This window comes from Tursiops truncatus, chromosome 2 (assembly GCF_011762595.2).
Source record: "Tursiops truncatus isolate mTurTru1 chromosome 2, mTurTru1.mat.Y, whole genome shotgun sequence".
NCBI classification, from domain to species: domain Eukaryota; kingdom Metazoa; phylum Chordata; class Mammalia; order Artiodactyla; family Delphinidae; genus Tursiops; species Tursiops truncatus.
The window spans coordinates 113,370,752-113,394,952 of NC_047035.1; the positions used below are offsets into that span (position 1 = coordinate 113,370,752).

At 36.4% G+C, this 24,201-nt stretch overlaps 1 protein-coding gene across 11 annotated transcripts in view; it reads right to left on the minus strand.

Moving 5' to 3' along the window:
• The window catches only part of MYO9A (myosin IXA), a 268,571-nt gene that overhangs the window by 35,728 nt on the left and 208,642 nt on the right, over window positions 1-24,201 (minus strand). For 10 of the 11 annotated variants that reach the window (XM_033851931.2, XM_033851933.2, XM_033851934.2 and 7 more), the window contains 6 exons: window positions 22,578-22,801; window positions 21,967-22,083; window positions 20,236-20,424; window positions 12,704-12,751; window positions 8,103-8,214; window positions 6,100-6,161 (listed from right to left, as the gene is read on the minus strand). In XM_033851931.2, the coding sequence (XP_033707822.1) occupies window positions 6,100-6,161; window positions 8,103-8,214; window positions 12,704-12,751; window positions 20,236-20,424; window positions 21,967-22,083; window positions 22,578-22,801 (752 nt within the window). Of the gene's footprint in view, window positions 1-6,099; window positions 6,162-8,102; window positions 8,347-12,703; window positions 12,752-20,235; window positions 20,425-21,966; window positions 22,084-22,577; window positions 22,802-24,201 lie in introns of those variants that run through there. The other variant, XM_019949189.3, reaches the window with a different exon arrangement.

Sequence of the window (24,201 nt, forward strand, 5' to 3'; positions counted from 1 at the left end):
TTAAATTATGTGCTCATTTTTCCACAGAGTTGACCATCTCTTTCTTACTGACTTGTAGATGCTTTTTAGATATTGTAGATCCAAGCTGCAAATATCTTCTTCCACTCTGTGGTTGATTTTTTTTTTCTTTGAATGGTGAGTGCTTTTTGAAATTTATCTAAAACTTTTTTTGTATTTATTGAGATGACCATATTTTTTTCTTTATTAGTTCAATGTGGTGAATTACATCAACTGATTTTTGAATGATTTTTTCAAAAAAACTGATTTTTTCCATAAACCAACTTTGCATTTATGGATTAAAAACCAACTTTATCGGGCTTCCCTGGTGGCGCAGTGGTTGAGAGTCCGCCTGCCAATGCAGGGGACACGGGTCCGTGCCCCGGTCCGGGAGGATCCCACATCCCGCGGAGCGGCTGGGCCCGTGAGCCATGGCCGCTGAGCCTGCGCATCCGGAGCCTGTGCTCCGCAACGGGAGAGGCCACAACAGTGAGAGGCCCGTGTACCGCAAAAAAAAAAAAAAAAAAAACTTTATCATGAAGTCTGTTTTTTTTTTCATCTGTCATTAGCACAGATTCAATATACTAACATTTTGGTTAAGGCTTTTACATCTAAGCTTATGATACAGCCTGAACTGAAATTTTCCTTTATCCTTATCATGATTGACTTCAAAGTTTCACTATCTTCATTCGTCAATTTGGGAAAAAAGTACTGAAGTATTTACTCTTTACCATTCTCGGGCAGAGTCTGTAAAAGACTGGTGGTGTTTCTTCCTTAAACACTGGGAAATATTCAATGGCAAAACCATCTGGGCCTGAAGATATCTTTGTGAGAAGCTTTTTCAATTACAGATTCTATTTTAATAGATATAATTCTTTAGATTTTCTATTTTTCCTTGACTTAGTTTAACTTAGTTGTGTTTTTGTGGGAATTTGCCCAATTAATCTAAAATGTCAAATTTATTAGCATCAAGGTGTCCATAATAGCCTTTTATTTTCCTTTTAATGTTTGTAGTATCTGTGGTGTATGTTTTTCTTCTTGTGAATGATTTGGTTTTTTAAAAATTCTCTTTATTGATCACTCTTGCTAAGAGTTTATGCATTGTCTTTTCAAAGAACTAAAATTTAGCTTTGTAGCTTTTTATCTTTTGTATAGATGTTTTTCATTTCATTTATTTATCTTTATTATCTTCTTTCTATTGCCTTTGGGTTTAATTTGCTAGGTTTTCTTTTCCTACCTTCGACAGATGGAAGTTTACATAATTTCTATCCTTGTATCCTTTCTAATGTGTATTATAATGTATTGTACATTAATATATTATTAATGTATATTAATATATACTTAAAGCTATAAATATTCCTCTAATCACAAATTTAGCTATACCCACACTTTTGTTGTGTCATACTTTCCTCATCATTTCGTTCAAAATATTTTTCCATTTTCATTTGAGGATTGTCTAGTTATCTTTATGTTGATTTACAGCTTAATTTTATTCTGGTCAAAGAATATACTCTCAAAATATTCAATCCTCTGAAATCTGTAGGGACTTGCTTAATGGCCCAACATATGATCAATTTTGTCAAATGTTCCATGTGCAGTTGAAAAGACTGTGTATTCAGGCAGTTGTAAGATGCAGGGTTCAATACACATCAAGTAGATAAGATTTTTTTTTTTTTTTTTGCAGTACGCGGGCCTCTCACTGTTGTGGCCTCTCCCATTGTGGAGCACAGGCTCCGGACGCGCAGGCTCAGTGGCCATGGCTCACGGGCCCGGCCGCTCTGCGGCATGTGGGATCTTCCCGGACCGGGGCACGAACCCGTGTCCCCTGCAACGGCAGGTGGACTCTCAACCACTGCACCACCGGGGAAGCCCCAAGTAGATAAGATTTTTAAGTGTGTTTTTTAAATCAGTTGCATCCTTACTGAATTTTTGTCTTCCAGGTATTGAAGCTATAATAATAGACTCTTCTAAAGTTAGAATTTTTATAGCTCCCTAATGGCTTGACCATTTCATCATTATGAAACACCTTTACCTGAAGTAATGTTTGTCATCCTAAAGTACATTTTAGTATTATTACAGCTACACCACTTTTCTATTGATTAGTCTCTGCATGCTATATCTATCTATCCTTTTGCTTTCAACCTTCTGTATTTTTTTTAAACATATTTAAGTATGTTTCTTGTAAATAGCATATCACTGAGATTTTTCAGTTGGTTTTATCGTAGTCTTTTTAAAAAATTATTTATTTATTCTGGCTGTGCCAGGTCTTAGTTGCAGCACATGGGATCTTCGTTGCGGACTGCGGGATCTTTAGTTGCGCCATGCAGACTTCTTAGTTGTGGCATACGGACGCTTAGTTGTGGCATATGGGCTTCTTAGTTGTGGCATGCGGACTTCTTAGTTGCGGCATGCACGTGGGATCTAGTTCCCTAACCAGGGATCGAACCCAGGCCCCCTGCATTGGGAGTGTGGAGTGTTACCCACTGGACATCCAGGGAAGTCCCTATCCTAGTCTTTTTGTTTTTAATATATATATATTTTGGCTACATCAGGTCATTGAGGCATGGGGGATCTTATGCTGCAGCATGCAGTCTCTTCGTTGCGGAGCTTGGGTTTCTCTCTAGTTGTGGTGTGTGGGTTTTCTCTCTCTAGTTGTGATGTGTGGGCTTAGTTGCCCCGCAGCACGTGGGAACTTAGCTCCCTGACCAGGGATCGAACCTCTGTCCCCTGCATTGGAAGGCGGATTCTTTACCACTGGACCACCAGGGAAGTTCCTATCCTAGTCTTTCAATTGGAAGTATTTGGTCTATTAACATTTAATGTAATCACCAATATATTTGGACTTATATCTATCAATCCACTATTTATTTTCTTTGACCTGATTTATGATTCTGTTTCTCTCATTTCTCATCTTCTCTTAGATTAATCAAGTATTTTTTGTTTTTCCATTTTCCCACCTTTATTAGCTTTTTAGCTATATATTCATTTGCTATTCTTTTAGTGGCTACTTTAAAGACTACAACAAATACTCATAACATATTTAAGTCAAATATATTTATTTTTGGCTGCGTTGGGTCTTCGTTGCTATGTGCGGGCTTTTTCTAGTTGCGACGAGCAGGGGCTACTCTTTCCTTGTGGTGCGCAGGCTTCTCATTGCAGTGGCTTCTCTTGTTGAGGACCACGGGCTCTAGGCACACAGGCTTCAGTAGTTGTGGCACGCGGGCTCAGTAGTTGTGGCTCGTGGGCTCTAGAGCACAGGCTCAGTAGTTGTGGCACACGGGCTTAGTTGCTCTGCGGCATGTGGGGTCTTCCTGGACCAGGGCTTGAACCCGTGTCCCCTGCATTGGCAGGCGGATTCTTAACCACTGTGCCACCACTTCTCAGATAATCCAGGGACCTTGGAATAGTTTAACTTCATTTTCCCAACCACCTTGGTGGTGGTGTTGTCACATAATTTAATTCTCTTTATATTTTAAGCCATAAAACATTATTATTGTTTTTAGTCAATATTCATTTATATTTACACATATTATTTACTCTTTCCATAGCTCTTCACTCCTTCCTGTACTTCTGTTTCTATCTGAGATCATTTTCCTTCTGCCTGGAGAATCTTTAGTATTTCTTTTATAGCAGGTCTGCTGATGACAAATTCTGAGTTTTTGTCTGGAGTGTTTTCACGTCATTTTCACTTTGGAAGGCTACTGTCACCAAGTACAGAATTCTGAGTTAGCTTTATTTTCTTAAAACACTTAAAATATGCCAAGCCACTGTCTTTTTGGCTTCCATCATTTCTACTGATAAGTCAGTTGTCAGTCTTTTCACTGCTCCTTTAGTAGCGGTTATTTTTTTCCCTTCTCTGAATGCTTTTAAGAAATTTTCCTTTTCTTCCATTTGGAGGACTGTTCATCTAGTATGATGTTCTTTGCATTTATCCCACTTTAGGTTGAAAGTGGTTGACGTGTTGACCATTAGCTCTTAAAATGCTGCTTCTCCCTTGTTCTCTTTTCTTCCTGGACTCCAACTGCACACATTTAAGAAACTTCCATCCTTTCCCATATGTCTCTATGTTTATTTCTGTATTTCCCCATTCTTTTTACTCTCTATGCTTGGATGTCTCTACTTATCTATTTTTCAGCTCACCAATCTTCTCTTCTCCTATGGCCAATACACTGTTAAACCTGTCTTTTGAGTTTACAATTTCATTTTTTATTTTTATAATTTCCATTTGGCTCTTTTTTATATATATATATTTCAATTTTATGATAAAAAAGACATTTAAAATCTTTTTTTTTTTTTTTTCCGGTACGCGGGCCTCTCACTATTGTGGCCTCTCCCGCTGCAGAGCACAGGCTCCGGATGTGCAGGCTCAGTGGCCACGGCTCATGGGCCCAGCCACTCCGCTGCATGTGGGATCTTCCTGGACTGGGGCACGAACCCGTGTCCCCTGCATCGGCAGGCGGACTCTCAACCACTGCGCCACCAGGGAAGCCCCATTTTAAATCTTTTTATCGAGCATCTAAACATATTAATTAAAAAATTTTTAAGTACATGTGTGAATTCAGTAATGGGTCATCTATGAGTCTACAGATATTGTCTGTTTATTTCTTAGTCTCATTTCTTAATGTCTAATTTCATATGTGAACAAATTGTAAAGGCTCTCAACAATGTTACCTCTCTTTAGAGAGAATTCATGCTATTCTCTGTAGGTGGGTAGCTAGAAAAAGGAAGAGATCATCTTAATCCAATCAAGGACTGCCTTGCAGTTTTTATAAAACTCAGTTGATCAATGCTATCAATGCTTCATCCTCCTTCCTGGGGTATACCTCTTCACAGGTCTCACTGAAGAGTCTAGAGTATTGACTAGGGTCCTTTTTCAAAGGTGGGTCATCCAAGTCCAATTTTTCTCTCTTTGACACTGTAAGACTGCAAAATACTCTTAATTTGCTTTTCTGTTTAGCTTCTTAGCCTCTTGCCCTGTGCAGCTTAAGAATTCAGAAAACGCCTTGAGGGAAAAACCTCTGAGTTTCAGGCTCACTTCTCTATATGTTTGGATCATGGTCCCTCAAGTCCTGGCAATCCCAAACTCCAACTTTTGTCTGTATAACTCTATCAGATTTCTAAGAGCACTGATGGCTTCTCTGACTCTTAAGTGTGGCCCTCTGCCCAGAATCTTGGTTTCCTGCCCTACAACAAAAATTGACAAACTCCCAGTAGGAGAGAAACATCTCATAGATATAGATTCACCAATCTGTAATTCTCTTCTCTGTAGGATCTAGGCCCCTAAATTCAATTTGCCTGGGCAACTTTCTAATGCTAGGCAACAGACTTTTTTCAGCTGTTCTCAGCATGAGCATGAATATTAGTCTGCCAGAAGCTACTTCGTCTTAGCTGGAAGCAGATGCCCCACCTTCGTTGTATTTTAAGCCCTTTGTCAAATTTCTCTTTGTACTTTGCCATGTTTGTCTACTAATTTGGAACAGATGCAAACTATATACAAGGGCTGTAAACATGCACACACATTTTATTATAGTTCAGATTTGCATAGTATTGTTAAAATTATATGTGACTAATAAGAAAATGTGATTATACGCCAATAAAAGCCTGAAATATTTCCAAAATTGTTGCTTCATTGAAGCATAAAGGTAGCAGAGTACATGTTCAGTATCTTTTAGATCTGTGTATCCAAGTAGAAATATGTAAAACCACCAACTATGCTGGTGAATTTTACTGTTCATGTTAAAATCTTTAATTGTAGCCTACCACTTTCAAGACAATTTCTAGAAACATTTATGAGTGTTTAAAGAAGTAGGAAACCTTTAAAAGAAGTGTTTTAATAAGTTGCCGGTTGTGAAATCAGTTTAGTAGTTCCCATGTAGTAAAGGTAAATATAGTTCCAGGAAAATCGATTCAGTTATATATACACATCCCTCTATATGTGTATGCTGGATTATGATATAAAATGTATTTCTTACTGTGATTTGTGGCCAAAAAGTTTGAAAACTGCTACTCTATAAAATCATCAAAGAGGCCTTGATTTCCTTCTACAAGGCACGAAAAACCAACAGACCTGTTATTTATTACTCATAGATGATAACTTCTTACCTTTTTAGAGCACTTGGCTGTGGTTTTCAGACAGCACCTCTTATGACAAGCATACTTGCATACTGAAAAATAGGTTAAGAATGTAGCATTTTCAGAAGTCTGTACATCAGTGACAAGAATTTAATAAGTTTACTGCTTTATTCTGAGCATAAATTTTTTCCTTTAAAGCTGAGACTGCTATAGTATCACATACATATACTTTGTATGGTATTAGAATGAAAAATTGTCTTAATTCATTCAATTCAGAAAAATGAAGTTGAAAAACATACCTAAAATTTCTAACCACTGTCTATGAAAAAGCTTTTTATTCTTTCAAGATTGCCCACCCCTCCTCCCCTGTCCCCACCATATTCCAGCAGAATATGTATCTCTGTGGTCTGATTCACAAACTAGTGCTCATGTTCCCCTCTTAAATTTGTTCTACGATCTGCTAAAATGAAAGAAATACCTATTAAGAATCATTCCAATGGGTAAGAAAAGCATTACTGTCAAAGACCTTTACTAAAATAAAAACAAATTTGGCAGCATACTAAGATATAAGAAAGGCCTTATTTACTATCCTAGAAGGTCCAGAACAGAGCTCTGAGGAAACAGAACATAAAGAATATCAGTAGTGATTGGGAAGATGAGATAAGGAAGAAGTTAAGAGCAGAAATAATTTCTCAGAGCAGGAGATAACAGGGTGGCTAGGCAGCAGTAGGTGCAAAGGGCACGCTGAGAGGAGAATATGGAGAAACTACTTGGCCTACATCATTTTGGTACACCAGCTCTGGCTCCTGCACATCAACACCTGAATATCCTTCTTGAGCTTCTAAAGCATGACTTGAGGGGTTTTCAAAGCCAAGATCAAGGAGGGGAGACCATACCACTGTACTGGAGAAATCACCAGTATAAGCACAAAAAAAGTTAGTTAATGCTGTTAAGAAATCAAACCAAACCCACCCAAGTCATTAAAAAAAAAAAGCAGATTCTTTGTATTTTCAGTTTCAGATCACAGAGAAAATCATACCAAACCTACAGGAATCAGACTAACATTAAACAGTCAAGTACATGGCAAACTACTCCCAATTTCACTTTCACTGCAATTTTTTTAGACTACTGATAATAAAACAAAAAGAAAATCACTTTTGAACCATAGAACAAATGAACATATCCAGCAATATCCAGGTGCTGATTTCACTATGGTGAACATGATTTCCATCCTTGTTGTCATACTGGACACAACCCTTCCTAACATTTCTTTTATTCAGTTCTGGCCCACTAGTAAACAAAGACTCACAAAATTATTAAAAGCACCAGGATAGATGTATGGAATGACAGGAGTAGACGCTAAAGACCCTCTGTAAGCCAGAACCAAGCTGACCCACAAAAAATCTCCACTCACGTTCTAGGATTTAAAGGTTTTGATAAAGAATTATAGTAGAAAAAGTACCTTTCTGGTTATAATCTAAGAATTTGTTCATTAATTCATCCAATCATCTATAGGTCCATCTACCCAATAAATATTTACTAAAACTTATAATGTGCCAGAACTGTTCTGTATACTTCTAGGTATACAGAAGAGACAGATAAGTTTCCTGACCTTATAGAGAACACATTCTAGTGGGACAGACAAACAAGAAAACAAATGAATACTTAACATCATCTTGGGTGGTGATAACTACTATAAAGACTAGAAAAGCTGAGTAAAGGGATAGAGAATTGGGGGACAGGGTGGCATTTTAGAAAGGAGGGTGGAGACATGAATCAACTGAAGTAGTATGTCATACTAACATCTGAGAGAAGAGCATTTCAGATGGAGTGAGCTGCAAGTACAGTAACCAAAGAACACCAAAATATCTTATTTGCCAACAAAGAGTAGGTAAAGGGAACTATAATGAGAGATGAAGTTAAAGAATTAGGGAGTGTGAATTATTCCTTAATGTTAAAGAAGATTTAAGAAAACTCATGGAAACAGAAATATCAAGTGGTTAAAAAATTCCTCAAAGAACTCTCATACTTACATTTGCAAACAGAGGCTCGGTCCATTATCCATATCAAAGAAGAACAGTACTCACAGTATGTAGGGATGCTATACTGGGTGGCTTTAAAGATGTGACCATTGTGCTCTTCTACCTGAAGGAAAAAATACAGCTATCTATGTTAAAGCCAACACAGTAAATGCTGCCCTAACATGTCGGGCAGTGGGAAATCCTTCAATTCCCTGTTGTCTTCATTGGGTACTTATTCCAGGAGGAGAATTATGATCTGAGAAATAAAATAAAGGTAAAATATATGATCCCTGCTTTCAAAAAGTGAACAATCTAGTACAGACAAAAACAACTTATATGAAAATCAGAAAACAATGCTATAAACATTTAAGAGCTGTCTTACGCAACTCTGAATTGGCATGTTAAATTAAAAGCAGCAGTTCTCAAATTTTTATTTTTAATCTCAAGAATCTTTCACACTTCTGAAAATTACTGATGATCTCAAGATACTTCTATTTATATGAGTTAGAAATTAAAACTAAAAAAAATTTAACTATCCAATTCACTTAAAATTATCATTAAACATATTCCATCTTAACATAAGTAACATTTTAATGAAAAACAACTGTATCTTTAAAACACACAGGGCTTCCCTGGTGGCGCAGTGGTTGAGAGTCTGCCTGCCAATGCAGGGGATGCAGGGTCGTGCCCCGGTCCGGGAGGATCCCACATGCCGCAGAGCGGCTGGGCCCGTGAGCCATGGCCGCTGAGCCTGCGCTCCACAATGGGAGAGGCCACAACAGTGAGAGGCCCACGTACCGCAAAAATAAATAAATAAATAAAACACACAAAAAAAGTAATGACAAGAGGGGTACTGTTTTACATTTTTGTAAACCTCTTTGATGTCTGGCTTAATAAAGGACAACTGGATTCTCATATCCACTTCAGTATGCAATCTGGTGGCAGTATGCAATTAAGTTTGAAAAATATGAAGAAAATTCAGCTTCATACAGATATGAAATTCGAAAATGGAAAAATGATTTAATTGTCCTTTCAGAAAATGACACAATATTAAAACTCTGCAAATGGTAACTTAAAGGTTAATTGAAATATGGAATCTAAAACCATACCAATCAACTCTTCATATTCTGTAACATTAAAATCCATTGTTCTGGACTTCACTAAAATTTACAACTTTTACTTCAAAGTACCATTAAGAAAATAAAAAGATAAACCACAGACTCAGAGAAAATATTTGCAAATCGTATATCTGATAAAGGACTTCTACCTAGAATACAGGAAGAACTGTATTAATAAGAAGACAACTCAATTTTTTAAATGGGCAAAATATTGAATAGCCAGTTCATCAAAGAAGTATAAATGGCCAAGAGGCACATGAAAAGCTGCTCAAATCATTAGTTACCAGAGAAATGCAAATCTGAACCATGATGGGAAACCACTTCATACCCTCTAGAATAGCTATAACTATTAGACAAAACCAACTATTGGTGAGGATGTGGAGAGACTGGAACCCTCAGATATTTCAGGTGGGATTATAAAATGGTACTGTTACCATTTTGGTAACTATATGGTATAGTTCAAATACTGAATCATTATGTTGTACACCTGAAAGTAGTATAATGTTATATGTCAATTATATCTCAATTTTTTAAAATAAATAAATACATATATACACACATTTACACATACATACATATATTTAGGGGAGTATTAGTAGTCATTTTTGTCTTAATTAATCAAATAACTAACTAACTAAATGAAAAAGATCTAACTCACAGTTCATCCATCCCACAGCTTTATAATATGACCTTGGCTCTGTGATGTCTCAAATATTTCCAGATATTGACATTTTATCACACAGATATCCTTCTATTTAATGAAACTGTAAATCACACACATGCACATTATTTTCCTCTACTGGAACTCTTAATATTAAGTTAGTTTCATTAAAAAATGACTTTATTCTAAATGGATCAAAAGGTACAAAATAGAATACAATGAAAACCTTTCTTTCACCTCTGAATTCCAACTGTTTAGTTCCTCTTATAGAAATAATCACTGATACCAGTTTCCTGTGCATACTTTCAGATGTTGTGTGTATGTGCGTGTGCGTGTGCGTGTGTGTGTGTGTGTGTACAGTTATAAACGTATTTTGGTTTTTTAAAAATATATGAATAGTAGCTTTCTATATAGTGTTTGGCTCTTTGCTCTTTTTAATTAATAAAACATCTTAAAGAATGGTTTCTCTTACTTTAATGCCAATCAGTATTATATTATATAGATGTATCTAATTTATTTAACCATTTCCTTACTGATTTAGGTTGTTTTCAAAACGTTTATTTATTACAAATTCCTCTTCAATAAAGAGCCTGTACATGTCAGTGTGAACAAATTGATATATCCACTGGATAAATTCCTGTATGCGGAATTGCTGCGTCAAAGGTTTTTTGGTTTTGTTTTTAATATTTTTAAGGTTTTTAATACACCATTATTAAAGTACCTTCTCCAAGAAGGTTATGCAAATAACCCCATCTGCAGTATTGAAAAAAATCTATATATTTCTTTATCTTTCCAAACTAGGTAACTAATTTAACTTTGCTCATAGATGGACAAAGTAGAAAATCACTGTTGTTTCATTTTAATTTGAATACTATTAAGTATAAACATTTATTCATATATTTCTTAACATTTCTTTCTATGGCCTGCACTTATCACAGGCCCTGAAATATAATAGCGGTTGAATTAATGAATTTTCTTTTTTTTTAATGTCATATGCTTTACTCATTTTTATCTCAAGGTATTGTTCTTTTCCTCATTGATATGAAAAAGATTATTCTTATAAGGCTTAAAATGTATAGAAGGCCTAAACACTACCTGTTAAATAACAGGTGCCTTCCTGTTACTCCTCCACGTTCCCTACGCTTTACTTCATACACAATCTCAAAAATCCTCAGTGGTGGGTGACATTACACCTGTTTTATGTAATTCTATTTTACTCCTATTTTATATAATATATACTCCCATTATATACATGAGGACATTGAGACTCAAAGATTAAGTTGTCTAAAGTTTCTCCATTGGTGAACAAAAGTAAGCCAGGCTAAGGGCTTAAATATCCTACTTTCAGGATTCCTTTTCCTTCCATGTAAAGGAAGAAACTCTTTAACAGGTAAGATCATGCTAAAATAGAGTCAGATCATGCTTCTAACACACACAGTGGAAAAGTGACAAGCAATGATCTAAAAAACCTTAGAATTTGGTTTACAAGTGATAGGGGATGATTTATAATCCTGATTTATTAATAAGGTTAACAATAAATATTCTAGGATTAGAATTTACCATTGGCAGGGGTGAATCCAGGTTCTGTAGGCCCTAAAGCTTAACATTTTCAGGGGAAATGGAGGAAGACAGGACGAGCAGGGGAAACAACTTGGGAAGAAAGAGGAGAAGGTGGTGGAGGCAAATGCAACTGAAGCAGAGGGAACAGGGGGAGAGCGGGAAGAAATGAAGCTTAGAGAGGTCAAGGTCAAGATCATGTCGAGTCTTGTAGGCATGGTAAGAACTCTGAGTTTTATGTTGAGTAACACTGGAAGTCACTAGCGAGTTCTGAGTAGAGGAGGAACATGACCTGATTTTTGTTTTTAAATGTTCATTATGGCTATTATGTAGAAAACTGTAAGGGGAGAAGAATATAAGAAGGCAGATCAATTATGAGACAACACATAGTATTACTGGACTACTGTAATAGCAGTGGAGGTGGTGTGAAATGGTCAGATATTAGATGCATTTTGGAGGTAGAGTGCTGGCCAGAGTTCTACCTACATTTCCAGCCACCCCCACATAAACATGCAATACTTGAGCCTATTAAAGCTACTGGCTCAACATGCCAGGTTTTTCACTCATGTGTCTCTGGACATACTCTTTCCCTCTGGCTAGATACTGCCTGTCTAAACTACTACTCACTTGATAAGAACTAGCAAAAACATCTTTTCTTCTGTAAAGTATTGCTTCATTCTCTCTTTCTGTATTTCCACAGCACTTTGTACTATCTACTATAATACTTATCACATCTAAAAGTAGTAATTTTTTAAATGCCTGCCTTCACTAGCAGATAATGAGCTCCTCTAGGGCTTAACTCATCCTTGCAATTACAGAGATTATGGTAAAGTATGCAATAGAGACATATAATACAAAAGATAAAAACATGAACAATGGTAAAATATGCTCAAATGCCTTTGGGAATGTCTCTTGAATTAGGACTTAACATTTGTAAAATCCTAAGTAGTCCTCATATTCCTCAGAAGGGAGGGAGAGCTCCTTAAAAAACTCCTTCCCTACCCCTACTTCTGAAAAGGGTTCATATTTGTACTTTTCATGAGTAAACATTTCAGTTTTCTACCATTTTAGGAAGGCACCATTAATAACAAGTCAAGCCAAAGAATTCAAGACACATTTGTCTTTCTAAATTTTTGTAAAGACGTAAATGATTACCCCCTAGGCATCTGATAAACTTATTCTTTAAATACTTCCACAGAAATACTGTATGATACAGCTCAGACTAGTGGTCTAAAAATTACTTTTTAGTAACATAAAAAAAATAGATTACGACTTACTAAATCCGTTTCTTTTTTCCTTCTTTTCTTTCTCTCTGTTTTTGGCACCTGGTTGGAAAGAAATACAGAAAATATGATATAACGAAGACTAACATAGTTTCTTACTTCTTTGCAAATGCTGAGATTTTTGCTCAACAGGTAATAAAATAAGCAGCTCTTTATTCCTCAAGAGGAAACGCGCAGTGCTAGTAAGCATATGTGAGAAAAAAAATTTATGTTTAGTAAAACACAGTGCTCATAAAAGCAACAGAATGGAAGGATACTTTAGAAATTATCTTTTTAAACCTCAGTTCTGCCCAGAAGCCACACCATTATTAATTTAAATGATTATTTGACTTTAAACATTAATTACCTGATTATTAATTTCAATGATTGCACTTTGCATATTTTGGCTCTAGAAAACTCTCCATCCTAGAGCTAAATATAAAAAGGTATTGGAGATTGGTTCAACATGGTGGAGTACAAGGACGAGCACTCACTCCCTCTTGCGAGAACACCAGAACCACAACTACCTGCTGAACAATCGTCGACAGGAAGACACTAAACTCACCAAAAAAGATACCCCACATCCAAAGACAAAGGAGAAGCCACAATGAGATGGTAGGAGGGACACAATCACAATAAAATCAAATCCTATAATTGCTGGGTGGATGACTCACAAACTGGAGAACACCTATACCACAGAAGTCCACCCACTGTAGTGAAGGTTCTGAGCCCCATGTCAGGCTTCCCAACCTGGGGGTCTGGCAATGGGAGGAGGAACTCCTAGAGAATCAGACTTTGAAGGTTAGTGGGATTTGACTGCAGGATTTCGACAGGACTTGGGGAAACAGAGACTCCACTCTTGGAGGGCACATACAAAGTAGTGTATGCATCGGGACTCGGGAAAGAGCAGTGACCCCAGGGGAGACTGAACCAGACCTACCTGCTAGTGTTGGAGGGGCTTCTGCAGAGGCGGGGGTGGAGGCTGTGGCTCACCGTGGGGACAAGGACACTGGCAACAGAAGTTCTGGGAAGTACTCCTTGGTGTGAGCCCTCCCAGAGTCTGTCATTAGCCCCACCAAAGAGCCCAGGTAGGCTCCAGTGATGGGTTGCCTCAGGTCAAACAACCAACAGGGAGGGAACCCAGACCCACCCATCAACAGTCAAGCAGATTAAAGTTTTACTGAGCTCTGCCCAACAGAGCAACAGTCAGCTCTACCCACCACCAGTCCCTCCCATCAAGCCTCTTAGATAGCCTCATCCACCAGAGGGGAGACAGCAGAAGCAAGAAGAACTACAACCCTGCAGCCTGTGGGACAAAAACCACATTCACAGAAAGACAGACAAGATGAAAAGGCAGAGGGCTATGTACCAGAGGAAGGGACAAGATAACACCCCAGAAAAACAACTAAATGAAGTGGAGATGGGCAACCTTCCAGAAAAAGAATTCAGAATAATGATAGTGAAGATGATCCAGGACCTTGGAAAAATAATGGATGCAAAGATCGAGAAGATGCAAGAAATGTTTAACAAAGACCTAGAAGAAATAAAGAACAAACAAACAGAGATGAACAATACAATAACTGAAATGAAAACTACACTAGAAGGAATCAGTAGCAGAATAACTGAGGCAGAAGAACGGATAAGTGACCTGGAAGACAGAATGGTGGAATTCACTGCTGTGGAACAGAATAAAAAAAAAAAGAATGAAAAGAAATGAAGACAGCCTAAGAGACCTCTGGGACAACATTAAACACAACAACATTCGCATTATAGGGGTCCCAGAAGAAGAGAGAGAGAAAGGACCAGAGAAGGTATTTGAAGAGATTATAGTGGAAAACTTCCCTAACATGGGAAAGGAAATAGCCATGCAAGTCTAGGAAGCGCAGAGAGTCCCATACCAGATAAACCCAAGGAGGAACACTCAGAGACACATAGCAATCAATTTGACAAAAATAAAGACAAAGAAAAATTACTGAAAGCAACAAGGGAAAAACAACAAATAATATACAAGGGATCTCCCATAATGTTAACAGCTCATTTCTCAGCAGAAGCTCTACAAGCCAGAGGGAGTGGCATGATATATTTAAAGTGATGAAAGGGAAGAACCTACAACCAAGATTATTCTACCCAGCAAGGATCTCATTCATATTCGATGGAGAAATCAAACGCTTTACAGACAAGCAAAAGCTAAGAGAATTCAGCACCACCAAACCAGCTCTACAGCAAGTGATAAAGAACTTCTCTAAGTGGAAAACACAAGAGAAGAAAAGGACCTACAAAAACAAACCCATAACAATTAAGAAAATGGTCATAGGAACATACATATCGATAATTACCTTAAACGTGAATGGATTAAATGCTCCAACCAAAAGACACAGGCTTGCTGAATGGATACAAAAACAAGACCCATGTATATGCTGTCTACAAGAGACCCACTTCAGACCTAGGGACACATACAGACTGAAAGTGAGGGGATGGAAAAGATATTCCATGCAAGTGGAACTCAAAAGAAAGCTGGAGTAGCAATACTCATATCAGATTAAATACACTTTAAAATAAAAAATGTTACAAGAAACAAGGAAGGACACTACATAATGATCAAAAGATCAATCCAAGAAGAAGATATAAAAATTATAAGCATATATGCACCCAACACAGGAGCATGTCAATACATAAGGCAAATGGTAACAGCTATAAAAGAGGAAATCGACAGTAACACAATAATAGTGGGGGACTTTTAACACCTCACTTACACCAATGGACACATCATCCAAACAGAAAATTAATAAGGAAACATAAGCTTTACATGAAACAACAGACCAGATAGATTTAATTGATATTTAGAGGACATTTTATCCAAAAACAGCAGATTACATTTTCTTCTCAAGTGCACATGGAACATGCTCCAGGATACATCACATCTTGGGTCACAAATCAAGCCTCAGTAAACTTAAGAAGACTGAAATCATATCAAGTATCTTTTCTGACCACAACACTATGAGATTAGAAATCAATTACAGGGAAAAAAATGTAAAAAACACAAACACATGGAGGCTAAACAACACCTTACTAAATAACCAAGTGATCACTGAAGAAATCAAAAAATAACTAGAAACAAATTACAACGAAAACACGATGATTCAAAAGCTATGGGATGCAGCAAAAGCAGTTCTAAGAGGGAAGTTTATAGCAATACAATCCTAGTTCAAGAAACAAGAAAAATCTCAAATAAACAATCTAACCCTACACCTAAAGGAACTGAGAAAGAAGAACAAACAAAACCCAAAGTTAGTAGAAGGAAAGAAATCATAAAGATCAGAGAAGAAATAAATGAAGTAGAAACAAAGAAAACAATGGCAAAGATCAATAAAACCAAAAGCTGGTTCTTTGAGAAGATAAACAAAATTGATAAACCATTAACCAGACTCATCAAGAAAAAGAGGGAGAGGACTCAAATCAATAAAATTAGAAATGAAAAAGGAGAAGTCACAACCGACACTGCAGAAATACAAATCATCCTAAGAGACTACTACAAGCAACTCTATGCCAATAAAATGGACAACCTGCAAGAAATGGACAAATTCTTAGAAAGGTATAACCTTCCAAGACTGAACCAGGAAGAAATAGAAAATATGAACAGACCAATCACAAGTAAGAAAATTGAAACTGTGAGTAAAAATCTTCCAACAAACAAAGTCCAGGACCAGATGGCTTCATAGATGAATTATATCAAACATTTAGGGAAGAGCTAACACCCACCCTTCTCAAACCCTTCCAAAAAACTGCAGAGGAAGGAACATTCCCAAACTCATTCTATGAGGTCACCATCACCCTGATACCAAAACCAGACAAAGATACTACAGAAAAAGAAAATTACACACCAATATCACTGATGATTATAGATGCAAAAATCCTCAACAAAATACTAGCAATCAGAATTCAACAACACATTAAAAGGATCATACACCATGATCAAGTGGGATTTATCCCAGGGATGCAAGGAATCTTCAATATATGCAATTCAACGTGATACTCCATATTAACAAATTGAAGCATAAAAACCATATGATCATCTCAATAGATGCAGAAAAAGCTTTCAACAAAATTCAACACCTGTTTATGATAAAAACTTTCCAGAAAGTGGGTATAGAGGGAACCTACCTCAACATAATAAAGGCCATATACGACAAACCCACAGCAAACATCATTCTCAATGGTGAAAAACTGAAAGCATTTCCTCTAAGATCAGGAACAAGACAAGGGTGTCCATTCTCACCACTATTATCCAACAGTTTTGGAAGTCTTAGCCATGGCAATCAGAGAAGAAAAAGAAATAAAAGGAATTCAAATTGGAAAAGCTTAAGTAAACCTGTCACTGTTTGCAGATGACATGATACTATACATAGAGAATCCTAAAGATGCCACAAGAAAACTAATACAGCTAATCAATGAATTTGGTAAAGTTGCAGGATACAAAATTAATGCACAGAAATCTCTTGCATTCCTATACACTAACAACAAAAGATCAGAAAGAGAAATTAAGGAAACAATCCCATTCACCACTTCAACAATAACAACAATAAAAAATACCTAGGAATAAACCTACCTAAGGAGGTAAAACACCTGTATTCAGAAAACTGTAAGACATTGATATAAGTAATCAAAGATGACACAAACAGAATGAGAGATATACCATGATCGTGGATTGCAAGAATCAGTATTGTGAAAATGATTATGCGACCCAAAGCAATCTACAGACTCAATGCAATCCATTTCAAACTACCAATGGCATTTTTTTACAGAACTAGAATAAAAAAATCTTAAAATGTGTATGGAGACACAACAGACCCCAAATAGCCAAAGCAAACTTGAGGGAAAAAAATGGAGCTGGAGGAATCAGACTCCTTGACTTCAGACTATACTACAAAGCTATAGTAATCAAGACAATATGGCACTGGCACAAACACAGAAACATAGATCAATGGAACAAGATAGAAAGCCCAGAGATAAACCCACGCACCTATGGTCAACTAATCTATGACAAAGGAGGCAAGGATATATAATGGAGAAAAGACAGTCTCTTCAATAAGTGGTGCTGGGAAAACTGGACAGCTACATGTAAAAGAATGAAAGTAGAATACTCCCTAACACCATCCACAAAAATAAACCTAAAATGGATTAGAGACCTAAATGTAAGACAGGACACTATAAAACTCTTAGAGGAAAACATAGGAAAAACACTCTTTGACATAAATCACAGCAAGATCTTTTTTGATCCACCTCCTAGAGTAATGGAAATAAAAACAAAAATAAACAAATGGGACCTAATGAAACTTCAAAGCTTTTGCACAGCAAAGGAAACCATAAACAAGACGAAAAGAGAACCCTCCGAATGGGAGAAAATATTTGGAAATGAATCAACGGACAAAGGATTAATCTCTAAAATATATAAACAGCTCATGCAGCTCAATATTAAAGAAACAAACAACCCAATCCAAAAATGGGCAGAAGACCTAAATAGACATTTCTCCAAAGAAGACATACAGATAGCCACGAAGCACATGAAAAGCTGCTCAACATCACTAATTATTAGAGAAATGCAAATCAAAACTGTAATGAGGTATCACCTCACACCAGTTAGAATGGGCATCTTCAGAAAATCTACAAACAACAAATGCTGGAGAGGGTGTGAAGAAAAGAGAACCCTCTTACACTGTTGGTGGGAATGTAAATTGATGGAGAAAAGTATGGAGGTTCCTTAAAAAGCTAAAAATAGAATTACCATATGATCCAGCAATCCCACTACTGGGCATATACCCAGAGAAAACCATAATTCAAAAAGACACATGCACCCCAATGTTCATTGCAGCACTATTTACAATAGCCAGGTCATGGAAGCAACCTAAATGCCCATCGACAGACGAATGGATAAAGAAGATGTGGTACATATATACAATGGAATATTACTCAGCCATAAAAAGGAACGAAATTGTGTCATTTGTAGAGACGTGGATGGATCTAGAGACTGTCATACAGAGTGAAGTAAGTCAGAAAAACAAATATTGTATATTAATGCATATATGTGGAACCTAGAAAAATGGTACAGATGAGGCATTTGCAGGGCAGAAATTGAGACACAGATGTAGAGAACAAACGTATGGACACCAAGGGAGGAAAGTGGCGGCGGGGCTGGTGGTGGGATGAACTGGGAGATTGGGATTGACATATATACACTAATATGTATAAAATGGGTAACTAATAAGAACCTGCTGTATAAAAAAATAAATTAAATTAAAAAACAAAAGGTATCATCTGGAGGACTTTCTTGGTGGCGCCGTGGTTAAGAATCCGCCTGCCAACACAGGGGACATGGGTTTGAGCCCTGCTCTGGGAAGATCCACATATGCCGCGGAGCAACTAAGCCCGTGCGCCACAACTTCTGAGCCTGCGCTCTAGAGCCTGCAAGCCACAACTACTGAAGCCCGCGCGCCTAGGGCCCGTGCTCCGCAAGAAGAGAAGCCAGCGCAATGAGAAGCCCATGCACCACAACAAAGAGTAGCCCCGGCTTGCCGCAACTAGAGAAAAGCCCACGCGCAGCAACGAAGACCCAATGCAGCCAAAAATAAATAAAAAGAAATTTTTTTTTTTAAAAGGTATCATCTGGGACATGGAAAAGTTCTTTTACATATGACGTTTCTTGTTAGCCATAGTAGAGAACAATCTCAATCTGACCTTTTAAAATTACAAACAAAGGCAGAATAAGCCTAATAAGAATCTTCTTCTGCATAACATAAGACCCCAACTTAGATGTAGAACAGAAGAATTTTCAAAGATTTATTTATATCTGATTACTTCAAAATGATTTCAAATGTTTTATAAATCTAAATATACATAAATCAGAATAACTGAAAATAAAATGGGAGACAATAAAAAGGATTAACAGTATTCCTGCTACCCAATAATCAGATACCTAATTATTTCAGTTGGGGTACTGAAAGGAAACACACTGACAACCTTCTCTAAGCCTACTATCTCTTCTGTAATAAGAATTTCATAATAATTATTTAATAGGGCTGAAGCAAGAAGTAAATAAAATATCAAACACCTAGTATAATTCCTGGTACTCAATAAATAAAGTTTATTATTACTATTATATAGATATTCAGAAACATACATTTTCCTAAAACCTAATTCAAGGAGAAATATAATTCGTGGGTCCTTACATAAAGGCCACTAGATGATACAACTAATCACATCTTTAACCACTGTTTTTCGAAAGGAAATTTATGTACTGACCTCTATCAAAGCTGAGGGTATAATCTTAATGGCACAACATTACATTTTAACTCAGTGAAGAATATATTAATGGCAGAAGGCTTTGATAATACAGTCTGATGAACTTTTAGGACAGAATGGAGTTTGCTGGATCTAAAGTAGTGCTAAAGTAGTTGACATGTTCACTGTAATGTTTTTCTCAAATACCAGATGTCCCAGACTCTTAAGAAGAATTCATAACTGAATCCTTTTAGAAATCAAAATATATTTACCTTTGTGGGTATATATTCCAGAGTCTTGAATTCATTCATATATTCATCTAAAAACACTTTAAAAGTGTTGACCCAAACTCTGACTGGAGATTCACTCCAATCACGCTGCTCAAGCCTCATGGTCTTTTCCAAAATCTGTTCAAATAGTGCGTAGAGGTCTTTATACCGTATGCTTTTCCCATCATCTATCTAATAAGCAATAAGAGAAGAAATGTAAGGTTTTATGAAGAAATTCTTTATATATAGAAGACTGATTCAATTTTTATTGGGTAATTATTTTGAATAAAAATTAGGATCCTGATATACTTTCTAATGGGCATGTCCATGAGGTCATGTGGTATTTGTAAATTCCCACTCTACTATGGCATGTCTGCAGAATAAAACCTGCTAAATTTTAGTAAAATACCTAACAGTTTAAACAATGTAATAACTGGAGAAAGCCCTGGGAATTTTAAACTATATTTAGCTATAAAGATTATTTGCCTCCCTTTTAATTACCTATCCCCAGAAATGAACCTTGTTTAGATAGTTCCACTCTAAAACTGAAAAAGTGAATACTTGAATTCTTGCCTAGTGAAACATTAGGCAACCTTTACTTTGATTCATTTTTCCAAAGAAGAATGACATGCTTAGAATAACACCATATTTCTTGCAAAGGAATCTACATGGAATTCCTTTTAACTTATTTAAATGAGGTGTGGAGTCTTCATGAGAAAGAAAAAAACAGGATTTAAGTGACCCAAACGTATTATATACATTTAAAATGTATTTCTCTTTCACCTCCTCAGAATTATAAGTTGAACCTCTTTGATCCAGGGTTAGAAAACCACTATTAAGCTCTATTTCATAACGTTGGCTCTTCCTATGTGATACAAAGTATATTGGTCCCTAACCTAGAAAATAAAGGTATGAAGCATGACAAGCAGTTAGCAGGATTAGAAAAATATGGCCAACATTGTCTCTACCCAAACCTAGTCATTTGCCGTAGCCTGATTACTACTTTATTATGGTCTTGAAATTATTGCTGTCTAAGACTGCATGGTTCCTACTTTTAAAAGGCAAAAAAATCTTATACTGAGTAGAATATACATAGGAAAGTTCTCCTGATTTCTCTTTACACATTAAATTACAGGTTGAACAAAGAAAAACCAATTAAATACAAATTATTTTTTATAGAATAAATATGACAATTCAGAGATATTAATAAAGATTCTATAGATCAAAAGCATTAATTATTATATACTTTAGCACCAATAATAAATTTTCTAAACCATGACCAACATCATATGAAAGTATAGGTAAATCTGAAAGTGATACAAACTCATATATAGAAATTGGTGAACATAAACTGCTCTAATTCTAATGAATAAAAAAGTATAATTCCAACACAAATGAGAATTAGAAGCTGGAGCCAGAGCTAAAAGGATCATGAGAAGTCAAAATAGTAAAGAGCCACTGGGTGAAAAAGAATCATACCTAGAATATCTGAATTCAATACCTTAAGATGAAAATATACCTATAACAGGGGGGAAAAAAAAAACAGCTCAAGGAAATTTGAGAATGCTATTAATCTGAGGTCAGTCAGAATGCTTTTCCCTATCTATCCCTAAAACAAAAAGAAGACACTGGAGAAATCTCTAGTTGAACATGGCCCCTGTATTATTTTTTATGGCATTGTCAAATTTTTCATATGTTGAACTTCTGAATATCTCCTGACACAGTTTAACTTACCGCCAATGCAGATGAATAAAAGCTGAAGATATTCTGCCGAAATTCTTTCAGAGCTTTTTTAAATACAACATCCACTAGTGTGTCTTTCTTGCTGTCTTCATTATCTAGGTCATTCATCTGGGGACCACAGAAAGAGATTTTGTACACAATCAACTAAATTGAAAAGAAGTGAATGCCACTCTGGACACATACTGTTTCTTCAACAATGACCGTCCTGAAAGGGCAAACTATCATGGGACCCAGAAAAAAGCATGACCAGGTAGCCAAAGTTTTATTACTACTAGATGATTTCTAAAGTCCCTTCTAACATTGTATGATTCCACAGTTCTGCTACCAAAAAGACAACTCAAAGTGTGCAATGACAAGCCTCACCTTCCCATACAGAATGCAACATGACAGTTACGGTAAAACTGAAGTCAACAGTAAAGCCTAAAACTTTAAATCCTGTCTACGCAGTCTAACTCATATGAATCCTATTATTTGTACCTTTCTGGTAAAGAAACAGATGCTCTAACTTACTGAAGCATATATCCTTTAGGGGGCATATCCTGATATACAAGCATTCCACAGTCAAAGCTGCTCAGGGGCCTCACTGAGCAGGCACAGGGTACCTTTTTCAGAAGAAATTCATCCATGCTTTTTAAATCACTGGCACTTGCTATGATCTGGACAGAGTCATTTTGCCAATGCATAGACTCCAAAGCCACGCTGCTGATCTTCACATTTCTCTTGCGCCTTGCCTTTGGAGAAGGCTCTTTGTTCTCTTTGAACTCCTTCCGGCAACTCCCAGGCAATTCTGGACTCAATGGAGGTGTTGGCTGATTCTGAGATAATTCTATAAATCAAGATAGAGTGTCCAAAAAAAATTTCTTTTAGTAAAAATACTGAAATCTCCACATCCTTCTTTTTAAGTTCCTTTAGTAAGTCACTGAAGGAAACATGTAAATATCCGAAAAGTAAAGTAACATTAATGTTTAAGTTCAGGCAGTTAGGCAGTAAATCCAGATTGTACATTTGTACAGAAAATGTATTTAAGAATTATCACTTTTCAATGGGAAATTCTATTGTGTCTCCCAAAGAGATGAGGTCTGATACTGAAAATCTGGATGGAAGTGTCTTGTAGAACTGAAGCCTGGATCCCAAAGACCTCAGTCCCAAAGAAAAGAAAGAAGAGTACACAATCACACTAGCATGTTAAATGCTGACTATTAACCCAGCCATAGCTTTACTATATCTGTTTGAAAGAACATCCAGTTATATACAAATCCAATAAGCCAGTGAAGTTTGATAATTATTATTATTTGTTTACTAGGGTCTAAAGCCATAAATGCTCCAGGGACAATATCTGGTGTTAGGCTGGCAACCTCTATTTAGGGAACCAGGTAACTCAACTGGTTCACTTCTGCCTGTGTCTGCTTGCTATTTAGGATTTTCACATATATTTCCCAAATAACTGTATGAATTTCTCAGATAATTCCTGGAATTAACTAGCTCTGTATATAATATTGTAAAACACAACAAATCTTCTCTGCAATTGTTTACACCAGAGAAATTGGGTTCCATGTAGTCCATTATAATCTAGAACTACACTGGATTTGCCAACGCCTACCTGGGGCTTGATGAGAAAGTTGGCCCCATTTCACATGTTTTCCCCACATATATTTACCTTACCTTCTGTCCAATGGTATATCCTCATTCCATCTAAAAGCTAATTCTGACAATAAAGGAAAAAAAATAGCCTCCTACTTGCTAAATGCCACCTTAGGCAGGAAGTGAAACAAACTTGAGATATGGCACCAGAATAAAAATTATCAAGATATAGGATATAAGTATATTCAAATTGGTGTCAACTAATATTAATTCCATTATATAACCTAGATATACAAGTATCTAATTATTTCATTTAGCAAAGTCAATATCGTTCTTTATACTAAAAGAAATAATAGTTACTAAAGAAACTGTCTATAATCCAATTTCAGCATTAAAAACAAGGGCTACCTTAATAAATTTCTACCCAAAGATAAATAAAAAGGCTACAATCAATTTTTATACATGTATCCTTATTAAGCAAACACACAATGAAGTCTGCTAATAACATATACTTCAACCAAAGAGCTTCCTAATTCCTTCTTGGAAATCAGCAGTGGAGAATATAACTGTGAAATATGAAAAATTCAGAATGACTACTGTAAACCAGATAAGATAAAATGAATTGATCCTCTTAGGAATTCCAAA